At 46.0% G+C, this 21,198-nt stretch overlaps 2 protein-coding genes across 5 annotated transcripts; one reads left to right on the top strand and one right to left on the bottom strand.

Annotated features, from left to right (window-relative positions):
- Window positions 1-240: 240 nt before the first annotated feature.
- LOC120449220 lies at window positions 241-18,318 on the bottom strand. 3 transcript variants are annotated; one of them, XM_039631590.2, is made up of 8 exons: window positions 18,064-18,318; window positions 17,037-17,257; window positions 10,656-13,145; window positions 9,758-10,317; window positions 9,440-9,638; window positions 2,724-9,358; window positions 2,471-2,659; window positions 241-2,407 (listed from the first exon to the last, which is right to left on the bottom strand). In XM_039631590.2, the coding sequence occupies exons 3-7, from the start codon at window positions 12,530-12,532 to the stop codon at window positions 2,475-2,477; spliced, it is 9,456 nt and encodes a 3,151-aa protein (XP_039487524.1). In that variant the 5' UTR covers window positions 12,533-13,145; window positions 17,037-17,257; window positions 18,064-18,318; the 3' UTR covers window positions 241-2,407; window positions 2,471-2,474. The 3 variants fall into 3 exon arrangements, with proteins under 3 accessions (XP_039487524.1, XP_039487522.1, XP_039487525.1); XM_039631588.2 differs by having other exon boundaries at window positions 18,142-18,318; XM_039631591.2 differs by lacking the exon at window positions 18,064-18,318 and having other exon boundaries at window positions 17,037-17,277.
- Window positions 18,319-18,418: 100 nt separating this feature from the next.
- On the top strand, window positions 18,419-21,056 carry LOC120449222 (GATOR complex protein NPRL3). Of its 2 annotated transcripts, none has more exons than XM_039631593.1 (3): window positions 18,419-18,574; window positions 18,783-18,942; window positions 18,998-21,056. In XM_039631593.1, the coding sequence occupies exons 2-3, from the start codon at window positions 18,809-18,811 to the stop codon at window positions 20,694-20,696; spliced, it is 1,833 nt and encodes a 610-aa protein (XP_039487527.1). In that variant the 5' UTR covers window positions 18,419-18,574; window positions 18,783-18,808; the 3' UTR covers window positions 20,697-21,056. The 2 variants fall into 2 exon arrangements, with proteins under 2 accessions (XP_039487527.1, XP_039487526.1); XM_039631592.1 differs by having other exon boundaries at window positions 18,564-18,640.
- Window positions 21,057-21,198: the final 142 nt, after the last annotated feature.

Here is a 21,198-nt window from a genome sequence, read left to right as displayed (position 1 = left end):
AATAAAATAATGTTAACTCAAAAAATGCCTGGATCATTTTTCGAATAGAATGGAATGGAATATTTTTTTCCGGTGGGTAAATTTACAAATGAAAGTAAGCTATGCCCATAGTTGTTTGTCCCCAATAGCGCAATAACCAGCTTTTTAAAGGGAAGTTGCTGTGGAAAGATACGTCAAATGGACCGAACGCTATTCCAAAAATCTGCATATTTCTACCCGAATTAATTGAAAAACAATTGGTATATTTTCATTTTAATTTCGTTTTATTTGTGTTTTTCGGTTTTTTGTTTATTGTTAAAGAATCTTATCAATTCATTTGTAATGTATTTTACAGACGAAGCTTGTTTGCCGACTTCTTTAGGCATGCTTGTGTTTGTGTTTAGTAAACAATTAACGTGTTTAATTTACATCAGTTAAACCAAGGTATACTTATGACTAAAACCATTATGCTTAGACTTACAATTCAAATTCGCGCTTACAAAGAATCTAGGTGTAGAGTACAAATTATTACGAGTAGGTATTTCCATCCAAATAAGTTATAAATAATTTCGTTTTCCCTCTATGCTAGAACTATCAAAAACTATTACGAAAATTACGAACTCTTTTCCTTCTCTATTTATGTTTTATAGATAACTAACAATAGGTTTAATATAGGTCTTGTTTGTATTGTACAGCGCTAAAAAAAATTAACAACATACTTTTCATAAAATCGGCTTAGTTAAATATTTTACACTTACGCGATTACATTATTTATTTAGCATATGCATATATACAAAAATAAAAGTTCAATTAAAACTAAAAAGCGCTTCGCCAAAGACCACCTGCATGATTTGCTTGTAAGAATTAAAATTGCATATGTACAAAGTTATATAAATATACTATTGCCCCTTAAAAGAGATTGGTAAACACCTTTACAACTTATACGAAAAGTTGTGTCTAGCTTAGTATCCGTAACAAAGCCTATCTGAATCGATTATAGATAATTTTTCACAGGGTCCAAAATGAGTTTCTTTCTATTTTCATGTCCAACAATCCAATTTTGTTTTGTGTGTGTGTGCGTATTGGAAGTAAACAAATTAGGTATATTTCACTGTGAAGATCGAAAAATGCTGCAACAAGGAACATTTCAAAAACGGCTACAAAAATTTAATCGTGTAAACTAAACATGATTAAATTTCAAAGCAAAAAACGTTTTCTTGCACATCCCTTGGTAAGCATTGATCAGAATAAAATCTTGTTCTAACCTAATGACAAGCTATTTATCAAACAAAATTATGTTACAATTAATTTGTGAATTTTTAATTTTAGGCGAAATTCGAAAGATAAACATAATTAAGCCTATTTACGAAAATGGCTACGGACACTTTCTGTTGCTGCCTCTATTTACACTTTTAACGCGATCCATTAGCTTAATTTCATTCAATTAACCCTCGCTTTGTACTCTTTTTAACTTACATTACTTGCTTAATAAGACAAGTATTTTTTATTTTCATCCTTTTGGTTGCTCTTGTTTGGGTTTTAAAAATATTATGTACAATTTCGTTAGTCCCGGATTTTGTTTTCTTGGTCTTTCTAACAATTATATTTTGTATTATTTGCCAAGTTCTGTTCTAGGTAATGTGTTTTTAATATTGCTTGCATTTTTTTAAGTCTGGCTAAACTGTTTTTGGGTAAATATTGTAGTTAAGTGTGATTAATATATACTTTTTATTTCTACGATTATAAGTAATTCAAAATGTAAACGAAAGTGACACAAAAATATATTATGTAGGGATGAACCCTTCGCGCATTTACTTTCGGCTACTCTGCAATGGCGACAACGGAACTTTTTCAGGATTGATTGAACTTAATAACTAAAAATACATATTCAATTAGTAAATAAGCCAAGAGTGGTTTCTAACATCTTTACAACTTCAAATTTGGCTGCCTAATCTGAATTCTATTTGCTATGTAAGTTTATGCTTATATCGCGCTACATAGGCTCTATTTATAGGTGTCTAGCATATACATGTGCATATATATATCGTAGGTTCCTTGTTTATAAGTAGGTTAAGCGGTTTGATTGCTGTGACATAAACGATACTATAAAGTAACTAAGTAATTTAGTTAATCTTCCTTTTCCGTGTTCCCAAACTCTCTTGCTATGCAAAGTGTGTTTTGTCTCCTAATATACCTTCATTGATAGCATTTGGCTTGCTTGTCGTCTCCTGATTTCAAATCACATTACATACAGGTATGCAGCTCATACTATATGCGCGTTGTAATTGTTATTATAATTTAGTTTGTAAAATCAAAGAACGGGATGTTTTTGTTGAAAATTGGAATTAATCTGCAATAAAGCGGCCTTCGTTGATGTTATGTTATTATAATTTTGTTGTATTGCATTTTCTGGTCAGCAGTTTGTTCACTGTGGATTGAAATGTGTTGAATTAAACGTTTTTCGCTGGGCGTTTTCTTAGTATTCACATACCTATTCAGACGCCATCGCGTCTGTTTGCTGCTGTGGTAACTTTCTCCAAAGCACCCGCAGCGGCGCCTGTGCCCAACCGCTCGATGACCCGCGAGTCACAGGATATTGTCCGCTGCAAGCACCGCGATCGCTCGCTCATCTTCTCTTGCTGCTGTTCGAGTAGTGTGGGTGCAGCATTGAAGTGTCCACCTGCAGACGATAGTTGGTTAGAATTGGTATACCAAATATATAGAGTCAATTATAGTTTACTTACCCTTTGGCTTATCATCAAACATGTGAAGCTTTTGCGCCGTACTAAGTATGCTATTCACCGTACTTAAGGTGGTGGCCGCTGGATCTACTATGGCATTCTTGGATTGCAATCTTCCACCAGCGACGCCCAACGCTTGTTGCAAATGATTACCGCTGCTGCTTCCGCTCTTGTTGCTGATGCTGCCCTTATTGTTGTTCAGATTGTGGTGAACGTTTTGCTGCGGGTGATGTGCACTGATCGAGTTGCGCCGCTCGCGTATCGCCGCCTGGTAGCGTTCCGGCGACTGAAGTGAGCACTTGTTAATGGTCTGTGGCTTGGCAAAGCAGCGATCCTTATTGGTGCTGGTTGGTGTCGTTGGAGTGGTCGGAGTTGTTGGTGTTGTCGGCGTGGTTGGCGCCGTGTCTACCGATGGACGATGGCGCATCCGGTACTCGCTGATGGAGAGCTTACGTTTCGGCATGGGGGTTGGGTCGGGAACCGTGAGCATGGGATTTAGGCGCGGATCATGGCTGGCAGTCCGCGTATACAGTTTTAAAGGTGTGGTAGCCGGGGGTGGCATTTCCAGGGAGGAAGCTGCAACTTTTGCAGGAGTTATGGCGTTACTAAGCGTTACTGGAGTTACTGCTGCAACTCCAATGGGTTTGACTGCCGATAATGCTGCTGTCTTGGCTTTGGTAGACTCCAGATATTCGGCCAGACTGGGCATGGTGTTGGTGACGGGACTGGGGGTGCTAGTTGGCGTCGGAGGATCCTGCAACTTGCCGTAGATTGTGTTGTAGAAGGGAAGCGACGCCACCTTGGTCGAGCAATTGTTAACCAATGGTTGGGTTGCATGAATCGGTGACGGCGTAGGCTGGGTTATCAGTACTGGGATGGGAGCAGCCTTGGGTGTCGGCATGGGCGTTGGAACCAATACAGGACTTGGAGTTGGGGCCGAAATTGGAATCGAGTTTGCTGGGACTGGTGTCGGATGAGCAGGCTTCTGTATGTGATTTGTCTTTTGCTTGTTATCCTTCTCTTTGTCCTTTTCCCTTTCACGATCCTTGTCCTTGCCCTTTTGCTTATCGTGCCTCTGCTTTTCTCGATCTTTTTTCTTGCTTTTCTTCTTCTCCTTCTTTTCCTTCTTCAAGGCAGCCGCAATTAGCGCCTGCTGCTGCCGGCTCCCACACATGGACTCTCGCCTTCGGCTAATGGCATTCAGTTTTCCGCTAGCAATGGCAGCCGCCAAACTCATAGCTCCCCCAGTGGCTGGAGTCGCCTCCTGATGGTTATTCTCCTTACGATGCTGCTGCTGTTGAACGGCCGTGGGCACGCCAACCACTGTGGGGGCGGCTAGAGGCAGACCAAGCCCCTTACTGCTGTTCAAAAGAATGCTACTGCTTAGGATCTGACTGTTAGGCTTTGTAAGCTCCTGCTCGAAGTTGGTCTGGCGCTTCTTAGTTGTCGGTGGCGTTCCCTGCAATGGCGATGGCGTGACCACTGGAGTGGGAGTGACTGGTGTAATACACATAGACATGGTGCGGCGCCTCATTTGCTGTTGCTGCTGTTGCTGATCCACGTTGTTGTACGCTGTGTGCTTGGTCTTACCATTCGCAGTAGCAACTGGCAGACTAGGTGGAACTAAGACCGGCGCTAACGAAGATTTGCTGTCTGGCTTTGATGGCTGCGTTGTCTTTTTCTTGGCATCCACAATTTGCGAAGTGGAATTGCCAATAACTGCCGCCTTTTGCTTCTCCTTCTCCTTTGATTTTTTCTTGTCCTTCTTCGACTTCTTTAGCTGCTTCTCCTTGTCGCGCTTTTCATCCTTATCCTTGGATGATTTTTTCGACTCCGTGCCACTACCGCCACTGCTGCTATTGCTCTTCTGATTGGAGGAGGCGGATGTCAAAGCTGCGGTAGCCTTTTTGTTTCTAGACTGCAAATAGGAAATGTTGGCTGCATGGAACGACAGCAAGCGTTCCTGTATATCGTGTTCGGTGAGATTTTTGGTACTCGAAGGAGCAGGTGTGGTTGTAAGTGGCGCCGCCGCCGTGTTTGTTACCGCCGATGTAATTGCATTTGATGCAGCTGGTATCGTAGGACCTGAAACCGTAGTCACTGCACTGACTACTGACGCTGAAAGTACTGACTCCAGTTTAGGCTTCTTCTTTTGCGGTTCATCCTCCAGTTTAACAGGTGGTTTAGTCTTCACTGCCGCTTTGCTAACATCGAGCAACGTGGCCGCAGCGACTGCTGCTGCAGTTGGTGTTGCAGTTACAGTTGCTGTCGTGCGCAGCAGAGACTCGCCCGGCTTGGGCTCCACCTTCGTGGGCTCCTTTTTCGACACTATCTCTTGACTTGGCTCCACTTTGGACACCGCTTTCACTAAGGTATTTTCCAGCTTCGGTTCCACTGGGACGGCTTCAACTTTAGGCTTTTCCTGTTCTTGTCGTTCTTGAAGCTGCTTGATTTCCTTCTCACGCTGCTCCTCCTCTTCGCGCTTCACCTTGACCATTTCCTCGAACTTATCGCATGCCTGGCTCTCCTCTCGTTCCACATCGATCTTCACGTCATCGGCCGCAGCACTTGTGTCCTCCGGCTCGATCTTAACCAGATTATCCTCAGCCACTATTTGATGAGTACCCGGGCTGGGTGAACGCAGAATGTCAACGTCGTCATCTTGCTCCTGTTGATGATTTTCTATCTCCACCTTCAGTGCAGTCATGGCGACATTCTCTTCTGCCTCATCCTTAGGCTCCCCAATAACGTCGATATGCGGCTCATCAGTCTCCACGTTCGTTCCATTGCTGACCACCACCAGGCGCCTCTTCTTTAGCGGAGTACTAAAGCCGTTCGCCAGCGGAGAGACAGTTGGTACCGGCTGAGGAGAGGGAGTGGCAGCTACCGACTGATTTTGTGCCTGCTGAAGCTCATCGACTGGTGTGGTCTCCTCGCTGATGGCTTGTCGCAACCAGCGCTTCTTCACTGACGAATTGTTTTGCAGTGGTAGGTGCAGTTGTTCGCGAGCAGGAACAGCAGTTGTGGACTCTGCCTGATGTATGAACTGCTCAACCTTAAGTAAAGCTGGCGCTGGCAAGGATTGGCCTTGGGGTTGGCGTTGTAGCTGCTCACGCTCGCCGTTGATTTCGCTCATAGCCGCCTGCACGAGACTGTCCAAACCGGACTGTTGCTGTTCTTCCTGCTGGAACCAACTGGACATGAGCGACTTCTTGGTTTTGGCCCCACCGGGCGGATACTTGAATTCGCCCAGGGAGGGCGATGCTGATGCCGGTGCCGGTTGCTGCTCCAGGGGTCCCATAGCGGCCTCAATTAGCAGACAGGCACTGCTCACAGAAGCTGGTGTTGCTGGCAGGGAATGTGATTGGGATGAAGGCGATTTAAATGGTTCGTTGGGGGACGAGTTGTTGTGGGCCAAGGCCAGAAGAAGACCTGCTGCCTGATCCTCGGATCCGCTGTGATGCGACTGTGGATGCTGACCTTGATCCTCCGATTCTGAGTTGGTCAATGCATGAGACTCTCCATCCGACTCCACAACGATACTCTTTCGTCTCTTGTTATTGCTGCCACCCGAGCCCAAACCATTGGTATTGTTATTCAAGCTGCGACTAACCTTACGCTTCTTCTTATTTCGACGTTGGGCAGCTGCCGCTGCGGAGTTGGTACTCGTTGGCGTCTCTACATCCTCGCTGATGGAGTTTGAGCTACCACGCTTGTTGGGCGAAGCGGGCGAGTTGCTCGCCTGCCTCTTGCCACCGCTGCTCTGGCGCGTGTCCTTCTTACCGCGAGCTTCCTGCTTCTCCATTTTTTCAATCGCTCGCAGAATGGCCTCCAGCTTGCGATCCTCACGCGACTGCTTTGGCTTATCCTTGGCCGGCGTTCGTGTCGTGGGAGTGCTTGTGGCACTTGCCGAAACATCATCCTCTTTGGATTCCGCTGACGAAGGAGTTGCTGGTGGAACCGAAGCAGCCGAAACAGGTGTCAGTGGTTGCTGCTGTTGCTGTGGTTGGTGATGCTTGGCAGGCGTTTTCTTTCCGCCGACCACCGTGGATTGAGCACTGACCGTAATATTATTGTTGGTTATCACTGGCGCCACACTTTTAGTGGGTGAATTCAATTTGGTGGGCGTAGTCGCTGGAATTGCCTGTGCTCCCGATGAAAATACTATCTGCGGCTGGTGCTGCAGGGGCTGAGGTTTTTGCTGACGCTGTGGCGACTGCGGGTAGTTGGGCGGCTGCGATTGTTGTTGCAGATGTTGGGATTGCTGTTGTACTGTTTGCTGATTATGTGGTTGTTGTTGCGTATGTTGCTGTTGCGGTTGTGATTGTTGCTGCACTGTCGTTGCTGCCACTTTGATTGGCGTCACGATATGCGAAGTGGGGGTGGCATGCAGTGTTTGCAACGCACTTACTGCCATTCTAGCCTCATCCGCCATTTGCTGTTGTTGTTTCTGCTGTTGCTGCAGGAAATGTTGCTGCTGTTGCGCACCCACTACAACATGTTGCTGTTGTGCCACAAGGGCGTGCGGCTTCGGCGATTGCTGCTGTGGCTGTTGCGGCGGTTGCCGAACAAAATAGGTGGCCATAGGCTGCTGCGCAGCTGCAGCTGCTGCGATAACAGCCAAAGGCTCCTGACTCTGTTGTGCTTGCTGCTGCTGCAGCAAAGAAGATTGCTGCGGTTGCGGCAATACCACGTGGGCCTGCTGTTGTGCTGCTTTTGGCAATTGGGGTGAAAGCATAGGCGTAAGCATCGGCGTGGGCAGCGCAGCAAGGATCTGCTGCTGATGTTGTTGCGTTGGACTACGCTGCAAAAGCGACAGTTGTTGCGGCGGTATCGGTTGCGGATGCTGCTGTGGTGTTGGTGACTGCATCTGGGTTGGTGTCGGTGAGGGAATGGACACCGACGGCGAAGAGGACGAAGTGCAAATACCAGAATCGTGCAGCACACTGGACATGGACACCGAGCAAGAGTTGTTGCTGCTGCTACTGCTTCCGCCGCTGTTGTTGCAGTGCACTCCGGGAACTGGCGCTGTCAGCGATGACGCTGTCACAGACGACTTAAAGCCCAAATTCAATTGTCCAAGCTGTGGACTGTTAAGGCCCATTTGACTGCTTTCGCCGCTGGAGGAAGTGGAACGATTCCTCGAATTTGGCAAAACTGTCGCTCCAGCCGCCACCGCTGCTCCCACGCCCAATCCCATGGTTAGCTGTATGGCTGCCGCACTGTTAGCAGCAGCTGCCGCAGCCGCTGCTGCCGCCGCCTTATTCCGATGACTGCTCCTGGGCTGGGCGGGCGGAGCTTGGAGCTGTTGCTGCACGGCCAGTGGTAGGGCGAAGATACAATCACTTCCCATGTCGCAAGCGCAACGGGTACTTGTTGGCTGAATGACAGCAGCGTGTGACTTCTTCTGCTCCACCGCCGCCAAGTCGTGTGGCTCGTGTCGGATCGTGATTTCCGTCTGGGCACGTATTTGTGTTAATGCCACTATGTACAAGTGCAGAGTTCCCTTCTCGAAGTAGTGCTGCAGCTCGGCATTCGGTCGGCAAGATCTGCGCACGAATCGTGCATCGTTGCCATAGGTTCGCGTATCCACACACACCTCCGGACCCTTTAGGTAGGATGGCGGTTGCTGCGCCACTTGTGGAACACTTCCGTCCGGTCGAAGGGTCTGCATGGGCGCCTCCACACCGGGCAGCTGGTAAAAGAATACAAACTGTCCCGGAGTTTTATGCGCCTTGAAGCTGTTAAGGTAATTGCTGGGCGGCGGTGTGTTCATGTTGACGGTGGGATTCTGGGTACGGAACTGGGTGGTCAGCATGTACTTGCCGCGTAACTCGTGGATGGGGGCATGGGGCGCCAATTCAACGCTGCTAATTAGCACCTTGGCGCCTGCATACGGAATAAGCTGGGCCCGTTGCTCAAGCTGCTCTGTGCTGCCAGCGGTGGAGAGTTGCTGTTGAATTTGTCTCAACGCCTTGTTCTCCGTGTTTTGTATGCTCTGCAACAGACTGGGTTGCTTCTGAATGGCATGCAAGCGGGCGCGAAGTTCCGGCGAATAGTGGTTGGTCACTGCATACTCGTAGTTCTCGATCCACTGGCGCAGATTCGCGGCATGCTTCTCGGCGGCTGTTAAAGCGGGACTGCTTCCCCCTCCACACGATCCATCTCCGCTAGATTTGCTCTTGCGTTTGCTGCTCTTCTTGCTGGACTTGCCGCTGCTGCCAGTGGGCGTACCGCTTCCGCTGGCGTTCTTTTCTCCGCCCATACCAACACCGCTCTTTTTGGCTTTCTTTAAGGTGGAGGTACTTCCCGAATTCTCTTTGGTTTTCTTCGACTTCTTCGACATGCCGGTGCCCGTGGCAAATCCTCCATTAAGGCCAGATGTCAGCCTGTGCTGTAGTTCCTCAGACATTGGCAATCCAGTGCCGAGTCCACCGCTAAGCGTTGTTCCCGCTGCCACGGCTGCGGCACCATTGGCTGCTTGCGTGGCCACCAGCAGCATGTGCTCCTTGCGCTTTTGACGCTGCAGTGTTCGTGCTCTCGCCTTATCCACTGCACGTGGCTGGCAAAGTTCACACATGTATTCCTCCGGGATGTTTTGGCGGTCGATGCCCATGCAGTCAACATGTTGCCATGCCCTACAAAAAGGAAATCAGATTAATCATGTACAATTCTATATATATTGAGCAATCAGATTGAGTTACGACAATGATACTTACGAGCACTTGTCGCAGCAGATCATATACCCATCGTCGTGGGTTAGTTCGCATATGCAGCGCGTTACGGAGTCGTCCTCGGCCTCAGCTTCTGGTGCTGTTTCAGTCTCCTCTCCAGGATCAATGTCTGCGCTGGCTAGTCCCATCCGAGAACTGCTGCTAATTGCAGAGTGGGCATCATCGTCAGCTTGGTGGCGAGCAACTGAGTAAACACAGTTTGTTAGGTTAGTACGAATAGTAAATAAGTGATTGCATAGAGCTTAGTCTATATTTTCAAAGTAATTCATAGGATTTAATATAACTGTATTTTCATGTACTTACTTTGCTGACCAAAGTAGCTGCAATATCCGCCAACCGCTGTCGGCGTTCCCTGGCTACCAGCCACCGTGACACCAATACCGCCTAGGGACCATTGCTGCGGCTGCTGGACCTGCTGCGCTGCTCCAGGAATCGTGGCATCAGTAGCCGCTTGCTGAGACTGTTGCTGCTGTTGCTGTGAGGCGTACGTGTGATCCTGCATGATGGCATGCAGCTGCTGCAGCCGCAGATCCTGCGTGAGCACCGGCACCGGGCGCACCTCTTCAATGTACAGCTCCTCGTCGTTGGCACTCAGTTGATTGTGCGCCAATGGATGCGATTGTTGTTGTTGTTGTTGTTGTGGCTGCGCCGGCGGTTGAGACGCAATCTTGGCCAGAGCCGGCGAAGACGGTGGTGCTGCCTCCACGTGGACTGGAACGTTCACTGGTGTCAGGTGAAGAGGGGTAGCGGGCGTTGGAGTGGTCGTGGCGAATCCGCTACCACTGTTACTTCGCGGGCCTGCGAGATTGCTCATACTGGTGCTTTGGGCCAGGTTATTGCTGCTGCCAACTATGCTATTCACGCTGCAATTGGGAAATTATAATTAGAAATTGCTGTTAGATTCCTTTTGAAAGTATCACATCACAATTTGAACTCCGCCATTGACGAGGCTACTTTTACTGCGAATGCAATAAAACTACTGACTAGTTGGCCGATAGTTGTAAATACAAACTTTGACATTAGCAGAAGATAACTATCGATGCTTTGTACTAAATTGACAATCGATCATGCGAAACATCGGCACTTTTGACTAACAAATCGATTCTAAATCGTTTCGTTTGCATTTTAAAGCCTACTTTACATTTATTGCAATTATTTAATCTCATTTATCTCTAAATCATTATTCCATGTCGACACTTACCCGTGCTTATTGTAATACTCGATGACCGTTGGGGCCTTTCGCCCGCCACCAATCACATCGTGCTGCAGTTGCTGGTGATGCTGTTTCCGTTCCAGCGACACCGACCTGCTGCTGGGCGCACTCACGGACTGACGACGAGCAGCGGTTGCCGACGACATGTAGGATGAAATGGCCGCACTGCCACTGGCAAAGCCGTGCGACGAGATGCTCACCGACGGCGTGGTGGCCACTGTAACGGGCGGCGTCCCAGTGACCGTGAGGAACGAAGCGGAGGAGACCGGCTTTGTGCCGGCTGCCTGGTAGTGGGCAAGCAGCATATTGCCAGATGGATTTCCACCCGGACTACTGGCGGGTGCCCCGTTGCTGCTGCTGCTGCTACTGTTGCTGTAGATGATTTGGGTAGGAGGTGGCATGTTGCCGCTGCCAGTGGCTGGAACCTGATGGAAACGCTGCTGCTGCTGGCTAAACGACTTCTGGGCCATGCTTTGCAGGATGCGGGCAGACAGTTCGTCGGTCATCTGAGTTCCATTAACGATCATAACATCGTCGGTAATCAGAGAGGAGTTGGCTACCGCGTGCTGCTCATTGTCGCTACTCCCGCTACTGTTGTAGTGGGTGCGCTTCGTTGTCTGCTGCTGTTGGGGGTGCTGCTGGATGACGGTGCCATGGGAGTTAACAAACTTAATAGTTCCCCCGCCGGCAGCCTGACTCTGCTGCAGAAGATATCCTCCTCCGGAGACATTCGGCGACGCTTTGTGCTGCAGTTGCGTTCCCTGCGGCAGGCTGATCTGCTGTTGCACATACTTGTTATTCAGCTTTGTTACCTTCGCCGGAGTCGGCGTGGTGACTATTGACTGTTTCGCGTAGGTAGGCTGCTGCTGCTGCTGTTGGGGCAATGCAGCAATGGACAGGGCAGTCGTCTGTTTCACAAACTTTGCCTTGGCCCCCGCCTTGTAGGTTTGCTGCTGTTGCTGCTGCGTGATGAAGGTTTTTAGCTGCTGAGCCTGTAGTTGCTGCTGTTGTTGTTGTTGCTGCTGCTGCTGTTGCTGCTGCGATATATTGCTAACACTCTTGACCGTGATCTTTTGATTGGCCTTTTTAAGAAGAGCGGCATTGCCACCCAACGTTGTCGCCGTAGCATTCACATACTTTGGTTGCGCTGGCTGCACCATTATCTGCGACGGTGATGCCGGGACGTAGGACTGGAGGCGGGTTGCCACTCTGGAGCCCAAAGTCACTTTCTGCAGGGTAGCATGCGGATGTTGTTGTTGCTGCTGATGTTGCGCCTTAAAGGCGCTGATGCTACCAAACTTCTGGGGCTGCTGCTGCGTCTTAGCCGGCGACGCAGTCACATACGGCAGACTCTTGGCTCCCAGATAGTTGAGCTGCTGCTGACCGGCTGCTCCTTGGACTGGTGCCTGCTTGGAGAGCACAGTGAGATTACTAAGCAACAGTTTTGAGTTGTGCGGCGGCGCCGCAGCTGATGCGTCGATGATGACGTTGCTGGTGCTACCGTCCGTGGTCACAATCTTGTAGATCTGGGGATTTATTAGCTCCTGACCGGAGCTCCCCGAACTGGCTGCCGTCGCAGCTAAAGCTCCGGTTCCGGCTGCTGTACGCACCGCGTACTTCTGCGACTGATTGATCGACTGAGTCTGGCTGGCGCTAAGGATCTGGCGCGTACTGATCGACATGCGACGTTGCATTATGCGCAGTTGTGCCTGTGTGGACAGGCTGCTGCCATCGATGACGATATGTGGGGGCGGCGGCTGGGGCCCACTGGCTACACCAACGCGATTTATGCTGCTGGTGCTGCCGCCGCCACTGCTGCTGACAGCAGGCTCCACGAAGACCGCGTCGTGACTGGACATGGGCATGGTGGTAATGCTGCGGCAGATTGGTCCGCTAACTAAAATTAGACGTGTGTTAACAGGAAGGGAGCCTTGGTTCGGCTTGAGAGTTCACTCTTTTGGTAGAGTACGGTTTCGGTCTCGGTTTAGTTTCTATTTCACAACACTACTTCACAGATAAGGGCGTCATGTTGCTGCCGGTTCTGCTGATGCAGATTCTGCTCCTGCTGTCGCTGGGCCTTTGTTGACGTGCCCCCAAAACATTGGGGGCTTAATGCATAACCTCTGGCTCTGGCACGGATGACGGAAGCTGAAACTCCCAGTGGTAACAACTGTAGGCGTAGGCGATGGTGCGCGCTCGATTTGCATAGACGGTGTCCAACTCTGTGCCACATCACATTGTCAGCCATCACAATCATAACGCTGGGAGAGATTCGGCAACTTCCTTTGCGTGCTCCCCGTCTTCTTCGCTTGTGCGTCCTCTGCTCGACTCCCTGTATACGGATCCTTATCCTAAAGCTGATCCTATTTTGCGAAAATAATAGTCCCGCCCAATTGATATTGCGTTGTTGTCCGTCGTTGTATGTGCGATATTAAATTCTTTGGATACGGTCTTTCCATAAACGATCTTTCGTTGTATCTGCAATGAGCAAAAAACAACATAGCTATTTAATATGTTCAATAGAGAAACAGTAACAATAAATGATACAGACTTAAACAGTTAATTTGTAGCCATTTGATAAATAGACAAATCTAAGTTTTTGTTACAAAATAACTGTCCCAAAGGTAAACTATTTCGGATGTAAAGCTTAAATAAAATATGTTTATGTACCAAGGGTACATTGCCATTATCGATAAAAATTCAGGGAGGCGCTCATCTCTATTATCCAGGAGTAGCATTGCCAACACCAATTCGGATTTGAGTTATGTAACAAAATAAAAAGCACAGCACTGCCAACGGGCGCCAAAAATGCGCATGCGCACTTTAAACATCAATATTCACGTTTATTCTACGTATGTATTTTCGTCTACGCTTTCGGAATGTGCTTCGTGGTGGGCTGGGGCTGCTGCACTTGCTGTAAACTTGAACGCAGCATCAGGGAGCGGAAAAGTAGAAAAGCAGCGAAACAGCAAAGCAAAAACTGTGCGAAAGGTGCGCCAAAGCAAAAGCAACAAAGGGATTGTGCATTGTTTACACTTGTGTGCGTGTGCCTGAATACATGGATGTGTAGGTGTAGTGTGACCCCCCTGGCCAATAAAATAAAAAGCACCAACAACGTTTAGCACTGGTACATTTGGCTTTTGTGGAAACAAGTTTTCTCATTTTACTTTGTTTATCTGCACCGCTAAATGGCTAATGCAATTTTCACCGCAATACGCGTCCCAAATCAATTAATTGACTTTGGGATATTATAGTTAGAACTCGATAAGCTTTGTAAAGGTTATTATATTAAACTTAAACTATGAAAACCATCTTGTTTATTCGATTTATGCCTGAACCACGCTTGCTATCTATCGAATTTTTTTGTAAATAATTTAAAGAGTTGTGATTTATCATAGGAATACATTTAGCATAGTCTACTTAAGGTGTGTACGTAGTAAACGTGTTTAAACGCTTACACTTAAAAAAAAATCAACCTCTATTACCCGTTTCTGAAAGATGTCAACATTTGCCAAGTATGCACCTTATTCTCTAATTCTCTAATTTACTGCACATTACGGGCGTTTGCCCCGTCTTTCGCATTGCAAAGCAGAGAGCCAAAGCAAAGCAGAGCGAAAAGTGAATGCACTAATTTCGCCTTGGCATCCGGCGCGGCATTCATCGCTAGTTGTTTCTTTCTTGTTTTTGTAGTCGTTGCTTTAGTCGTTGGCTTTTCAGTTTCTTGTATCTATTACACATTACACAGGCCACTTGCACTTGGGTATATCTGCCATATCCCACCTGCGTGTGTGCCAATTTGCGCCTATTGTAGATACAGTTTCTAATTGAAACAGAGAATGGGGAGCAGCGCAATTGATTCCCCAATTGAATACTAAATCTGGGAAAGCACATATCTACTTATGTAACCTTTGGTTTACTGCCTATAGATTGTCGGATACAAGATGCAATTATGTAAAGGCCGTCAGGTTAATCGATACGATAAACTAAATTACAACTTCAAGCTGCATTTTGATAATCCAGGAAGTTGAGCTTAGAACTCTTTGACAGTGGCTGTGGTAAGCATTTCTCATTTCCGTTTAACGTTTCGTTTCATAAATCTCAATGGAAACAAAGGGGGGCCACACAAGATAACGCCACACATAGGGGAGCTGGGGCTGTCGTAAATTTTGATTTGGGTTATAAGCACACACACTAGCATCGACATTTAGAAAGAATCTTACAACGCTCTTAGTTAAAAATACACATGCGAGAGAGGGGCGAGGGAGAATTTGGTTCTCTCATCATCAGAAAGAAGGTGAACTACACTCACACACACACGCACGTGTTCGAGTCTAACCCTACCCCAACCCCAACAAAAACTACAACAACAACAGCATCAGCCAGTAAAATGCGCGCCATAAACAAATTACACACAAGCTCACACAATAAGCCCCCTTCGCGCCCATTATCGGTTCGTGGGTGTGAGCAAGACAGCAGCAGATCCCCGTAAATCGTGCCTGCAAATGCACGTTGAAAACTTATCGCGCACACACAAACACATCAAAACTGGCCACAGTGCTTTCATACAGGGTCGCATTCAGGGGGATCACTTGGGATACATGCCCCAAAATCAAATTCGTGGTACCAACAAAATATTAGATAAATAATTAAAATTTTGTTTACAGTTTCCTCTTAACTCAGAGAGCTCTCTCTCAAAAATATTAAAGAAATAATTTAAATTTAGTTATGTATCCTCTTTATTCAGATAGCTCCCTCGCAAAAATTATTCATTATCCGCCACTGCTTTCGTGACGTTTTTGTTGGGGTTTTCTTTTTGTTGCTATGGCTTTTGATGCATCGCTAGATGAAGTAGAACAAATACAAAGCTTATCGAGTCTCGCAGACGCACACATCCAAACGAGTGTGTCGAAAAGAGAAAGACTCCTATTGTGATCTTCGGAATAAAAATGAACCTGCAATTAAAAATAGTAATGCTGCTCATATTAGTTTGTTGACCAATGGACTACGTGACTGCACAATATCAGGGGTATTGCTTTGGCTGTACTTTCATTGACACAATCCCCAACCGTAAAATGGGCTTTGGTTTTTGCATACAAGCTAGTTTGCAGTGTCTACTATTAATTGCGTCTTATTTTTATTCATTTTCTTTCTATTTCTGGTTTGTCTAATTCGGTCAATTACCAATCAAGAATTGGGGATGCATTGGATTTTATTTCAAAGGTTATGGATTTTGCACCATTAAGCAAAATTATGAAGTGGGGTTGGGAGGTGATTTTAGGGTTGCGGCAGTTTGGTTTGGTGCCGCGACAACCCTTTGAATTATTGAATGCTTAGCTTTCGCGAATTTACATTTTTGCGATGGTCTTTGCGCTGCGCAGAAAATAACGAAAACCGAGCGCAGGCAAAAAGTTGTCTATCAACTTTTGCTTTCATTTTGTGGCGAAAATTCGCGCGTACAAAGCGCAAGGCATAAATAACAATTGCAAAAATCACGTATGCGCGAAGAGCAGAACAGGAACATTCGAGCAATGCCTATAAGCAAGAGCGAGATCACCCTAGCTCCGCTCACACACACACACACTGAGCTATGTTAACTGCGACCAACTTCACGGCGTACAGGCGTGTAAACGTTAGAGCACGCAATAAAAAGTTTAACGAAAACAAGGCGAAAGAAAAGAAAATAAAAACTATATCGGTCCGTTCTAACATTCTGGATAATGAGAACAATATGGCGTCGTCCATATTTTTTTTTAACGAACTCTCTTAGTTAAATTTTACTTATGCGGTAGATTTGATATTAAGATGTTCCGACTAGCTGATGCGCATGTCAAAATATTGGTAGGGACAACAAAAACACTACACGGCATACACATTGCAATAAAAATGCGGCGGGGTGTGCCAGTTCGAAATCTGATTTTAATACCGATTTAAGTAGTTTAGACACTCGAGCAAAACAAAATAAAAAATTGAAATTTAACAAAACAATTGCTTTGGGCTGGCAACTCTGTGTGGGGCATTATTACGCACATCTACCTTCACGTTGCACAAAACGGAATCGAAAGCAAAACAAATGAACCCGCGAACGTGTGCGAGCGAGCCCACCATACAGACAGCGAGTGGAAAAAAGAATATGCAATCAAATATGGCGACACACACAGTACACAGTATGCAAAAAAAAAACCAAAAAAAGAAGGCATCAACAAATGGAATATTTATTTAACTTGCTCGAACCAAAATTAAATTTGAATTTCAATCATATGTGAACCGATTTATATGTATAACCCATTCGATTGTATTTTTTCCGACTCAAAAAAATTTGCCGATTTGGGCGCGCACTTACACTCACACACACGCTCTCGTTTTACTCACCGTTTACTTTGTTAGTTTTGAGTTTTCACTTCATTTTGCACAACTTAGTTTAATTTGACGGCAAGCTACGTGGTTTTTTTTATCTCGAAACTTTATATCTTAATTTTATAAATACAAATTGGATTTGTATACACTTTGACACTGTTTTTTTTTGTTCCGTTGCACATTGTCGATTCGCAGCATTCAAGGGATGTCGCGACGCAGTTTTGAACGTTTACTACCTGCACAAATCAAAATGTTTCTACTTTGATTAATCAATTTTATTATTATTAAAACCGTATGGCACAAGAAACAGAAGACAAAACGCGCACATACACTGGTGTTGCCTAAGACGTGTGTAAGAGCGAGACGACTAGTCGGTTCGACCAGAGCGAATAGCTAGTGTGACCGTTCTATCTTATGGAAAAGACTTGCCAACTGCCTATTATCGCCTATTTTATTTTGTTCGCCTGCCCTGCTTCTTCTTCTTGGTTTTTGTGTTGCACTGTTTCCCTGTTTAGCCTATTACTACTGCGCCTGGCCATTCCGAAATGCTGTACGTACATATTTCAATTTCGCCTTTCCGCCTATTCGTTGATACCCACACAAACGTATATCTGTGCATGCCTTTCTACGTAGGTATTTGTAAAATCTATACACACGGATGTTGGCGCACATATACACAAAAAGTAAAATAGTTATGTTATTAACTATTTAACCAGAAGCTATTTACAATTTTGACGTCCATTAATCAGTTTATCAAATACAAGGACTAGATACAGAAACGTAGACAAATTAAAAAAGGGAACTATAGGGAAATGACAATTAGTTTAAATCAACTTATTGGCCATATTTCGGCTAAAGACTATGAAATTTATTCAGAATCGAAACACACAGTCAAATAAACTATACTTTTTTGTAGAATTAGTTATACCTCTCCTACACTCACACAAATATTATATATATATATGTATATATAGACCGCGGCTAGTACACGTTTAGCGTCGTCTCGCTCCCACCTACGCTCTGCTCGTATTTTGTCTCTCACAATGTGTGTGTTTTCCTCTTTTCCAACACGCTAATAAGAAATCTTCATTTTTAAAAGTGCTTTTACAGCCAAACTAACACGTTTCACGGGGGAATTTCATAGTTCTGCGATTGCCGCGCTCGCATACTACGCTCCCAGCTATTTTCACAAATTTTTTGTTGACGTTTCGAGCACAATTTCCACACGTTTTGCTCACAACTTTCCGCTTCTAAAAAATTAGCGACTGACCAACCGAAGACGGTCACACTACAGCGGGGCGATAGATCGTTATCGCTCGACCAGGGATTCTATACGATGAGCTTTGCCGATGTATATCGATTGCAATAGCAAGACCATTCATCGGTTATGTTTTTCTTTTGTTTGGACCTGTTATCAATATAAATTATTAAAATGATTTAAAAAAGCCCTTTGCGTTCATAATTTAGTTTTGCATGCAAAATGAACATTTTCTTTGCGATTACTTATTTAAACTTTTGGTATTTTACGCACACTTAAAGAGAGCCACACTGCTGTAAATATATTTTCTTATTTTACATTTATTTACTTTGCTTTAATTTCTGCATGCAGTCAGTTTGAGGTACTTTTAAGTTAAATAGTTGACCACGTAGTTTGGGGAGCAAACGCCGATTCAGAAAGTTTATCTGGAATCTCGGCCATATTTTCGTTGACCCTGACCCCAGCTGATAATGGAAATGTACATATTTTAATTTACCTAAAAGGAGTCTCCTCAAAGTGTCGCAGTGCCATGGACACGAATGTGAATCCCCTGGCCGTAATCTTGGTTTACTTCGATAGCAAGGGTGATCGGTTACTGTACAGGTATCCCTACCAGACTCTTGGCCAAACGGAGGTGGCCAACGACGAGCAGCGGAAGTCCAGGTACTGTTGTAAAATAACGCTGTGATCTGAACTGAACCGAATTATTCAATCGCAGAAAACGCAATCCCTATGCCGTGGCCAATACGGACGATCTGCTGCAGACGCCCACCCACTTGGGCGCTGCCAAGAGCCAAGGACAACTCCAGGGATTCGCTGACGAGGTCCTATCCGCTCTTTTTGCCGTTAAGCCACAGCTATGCAACCAGAAGTTTGAACTTAAACTCAACGACGTGCGCTTCGTCAGTCATCCCACTCTGATTCCGCACAAGGAGCAGAGAAGTGGACCAATGGCCAAGCAACAGATGCTCATCAACATTGTTTTTGCGCTGCATGCGCAGGCCAGCTACTCGATTGTTAAGTGCTACCATGAACTGAGCAAGCGGCTTGGACTGGCGCTGAAGTTTGAGGAGCAGCGCAGTGGGTATCTCACCGAGCAGACGGCCCAAATGGCCCGCACACACGACGAGCAGCAGCAACAGCCGCTGGAACGCACACTGGAGTTAATTGCAGAGCGCTGTAGCTTGGCGCAGGCCTTGCGCTCCATCTTCCACGATCTGTGCACCACAGGTCTTCTGAGTACCTCGCTCAATCACAACCTAACTTTGTGCTTCTGCTTGCCCGCTAAGGCACACCAGCTCCATAAGAAGGGCAGCATGGTAGATCCGGAGACCATAGATCGCTGTCTTCGTGCACTGAAGCCTTATCATGGCATGCTACTCCTGGTGGACTTTGCGGAATTGCTGGACTGCGTTCCACCGACAGGCGCACGCATGCTATGGCAACTAGTCGACGCCTATGACCCACTGATAAGTCTGCAAAGCATGTCCTCCAATGCCGACTTGAGCATCGAACATGTTTATAAGCTCGTCTCGCATCTAGTGTACTGGGCTAAGGCTACTATTATTTATCCCCTCTGTGAGACAAATGTCTATGTGATTGCGCCGGATGCACCGTTGCACACTAAATCCCATCTGGTGGAGAAGTTCTCGGCGCGTTTTGCCGGTATGTCGTTGTTCGAGGTGATCTCTGATTTTTCGTTACCCACCTCGATTGGGCACTTAACCACGCCCTTGCAGCAGCCGGCGCGACAGGGTATACTCGCACAAATGGTGATTTGGATGCTGCAGCACCATCTGCTGATGCAACTGCACACTTACGTTCAGTTTATGCCCAGCGAGGATGAATTTGGAGATTCGGCCTCCTGCAGCAACCATCTAAGGGATGCTATTAGCGATGAAGAAGGAGAGCAAGAACAAGATGTGGACGAATTGCATGGCTCCATGCTTAGCATGTCCAGTCATCCGTTGCCAGTGCCAGCGGTGTTGGTGGGCGGACATCGCCGGGACGTTTCCGAGGACCATTCTTCACTGGCCTCTGACAACATCGCCGTGCAGCCATCGTCCAGCCACAAGTCCAATTTCAGCATCACCGCCTCGATGAGCACGGACAATTGCGACAGCCTCGATTCCATGGAGGATGAGCAGAAGCTGAAGGAGCTACTACAGGTTTTCAGTGATGCGGATCGAGCTGCCATCCGCCGAATTCCCGCCTCTGCCAATGTGGATGATCTCTCACTGCTTGTGAAGCTGTACCAGATGGGTTATTTTAAGAGCGAGCACCACCTGGAGGAGATTATGTACTTCGAGAACCTTCGCCGTTCGCAACTGCTGCAATTGCTGGATAAATTTAGGGATGTGCTTATCATCTACGAAACCGAAGATCCTGCAATTGCATCCATGTACAATACCAAGTAGTTTGGGACGAATTTGCATTCCTAGATGTTTATGTTGAATGTTTTTGTTTAGTTAATGCATATAATCTATAAAATAGTTGTGTATCTAAGTTTGTAAAGTTGGCACAGCAAGGTTAATTACGCTTGTAGACTAAATGTTTCGTTACTTATTTTTACAAGCAATTTCTTAAATTCAATTCAATTATTGTTACACTTATTTTGTTTGTAAAGTGTTGATATCATATAACAATTTCAAACTTCAAATAATCATAATTATGGGCGTTAAATTTTAGACTTTGCGCCCATTGTACAGCTACAAGATGTATCGATAAGTCCAGAGAAGTTTGTTGCTAAGAGTCACATTAAAAGATAATGTAATATACATTTTATAGAAATGTTTGTTAAACATAAAATAACAACTTTAAATCATAATTAAAAGTTGGCAATACAATAAAATGCGAAACGCAGCTGATTATTTGGATTTCGTATGTTTTGGTATATTTTAATGTCTGGTATTTTATCAA

Source organism: Drosophila santomea, chromosome 3L (assembly GCF_016746245.2).
Source record: "Drosophila santomea strain STO CAGO 1482 chromosome 3L, Prin_Dsan_1.1, whole genome shotgun sequence".
Lineage (NCBI taxonomy): Eukaryota > Metazoa > Arthropoda > Insecta > Diptera > Drosophilidae > Drosophila > Drosophila santomea.
This window is presented reverse-complemented; position numbering and strand designations above follow the sequence as displayed.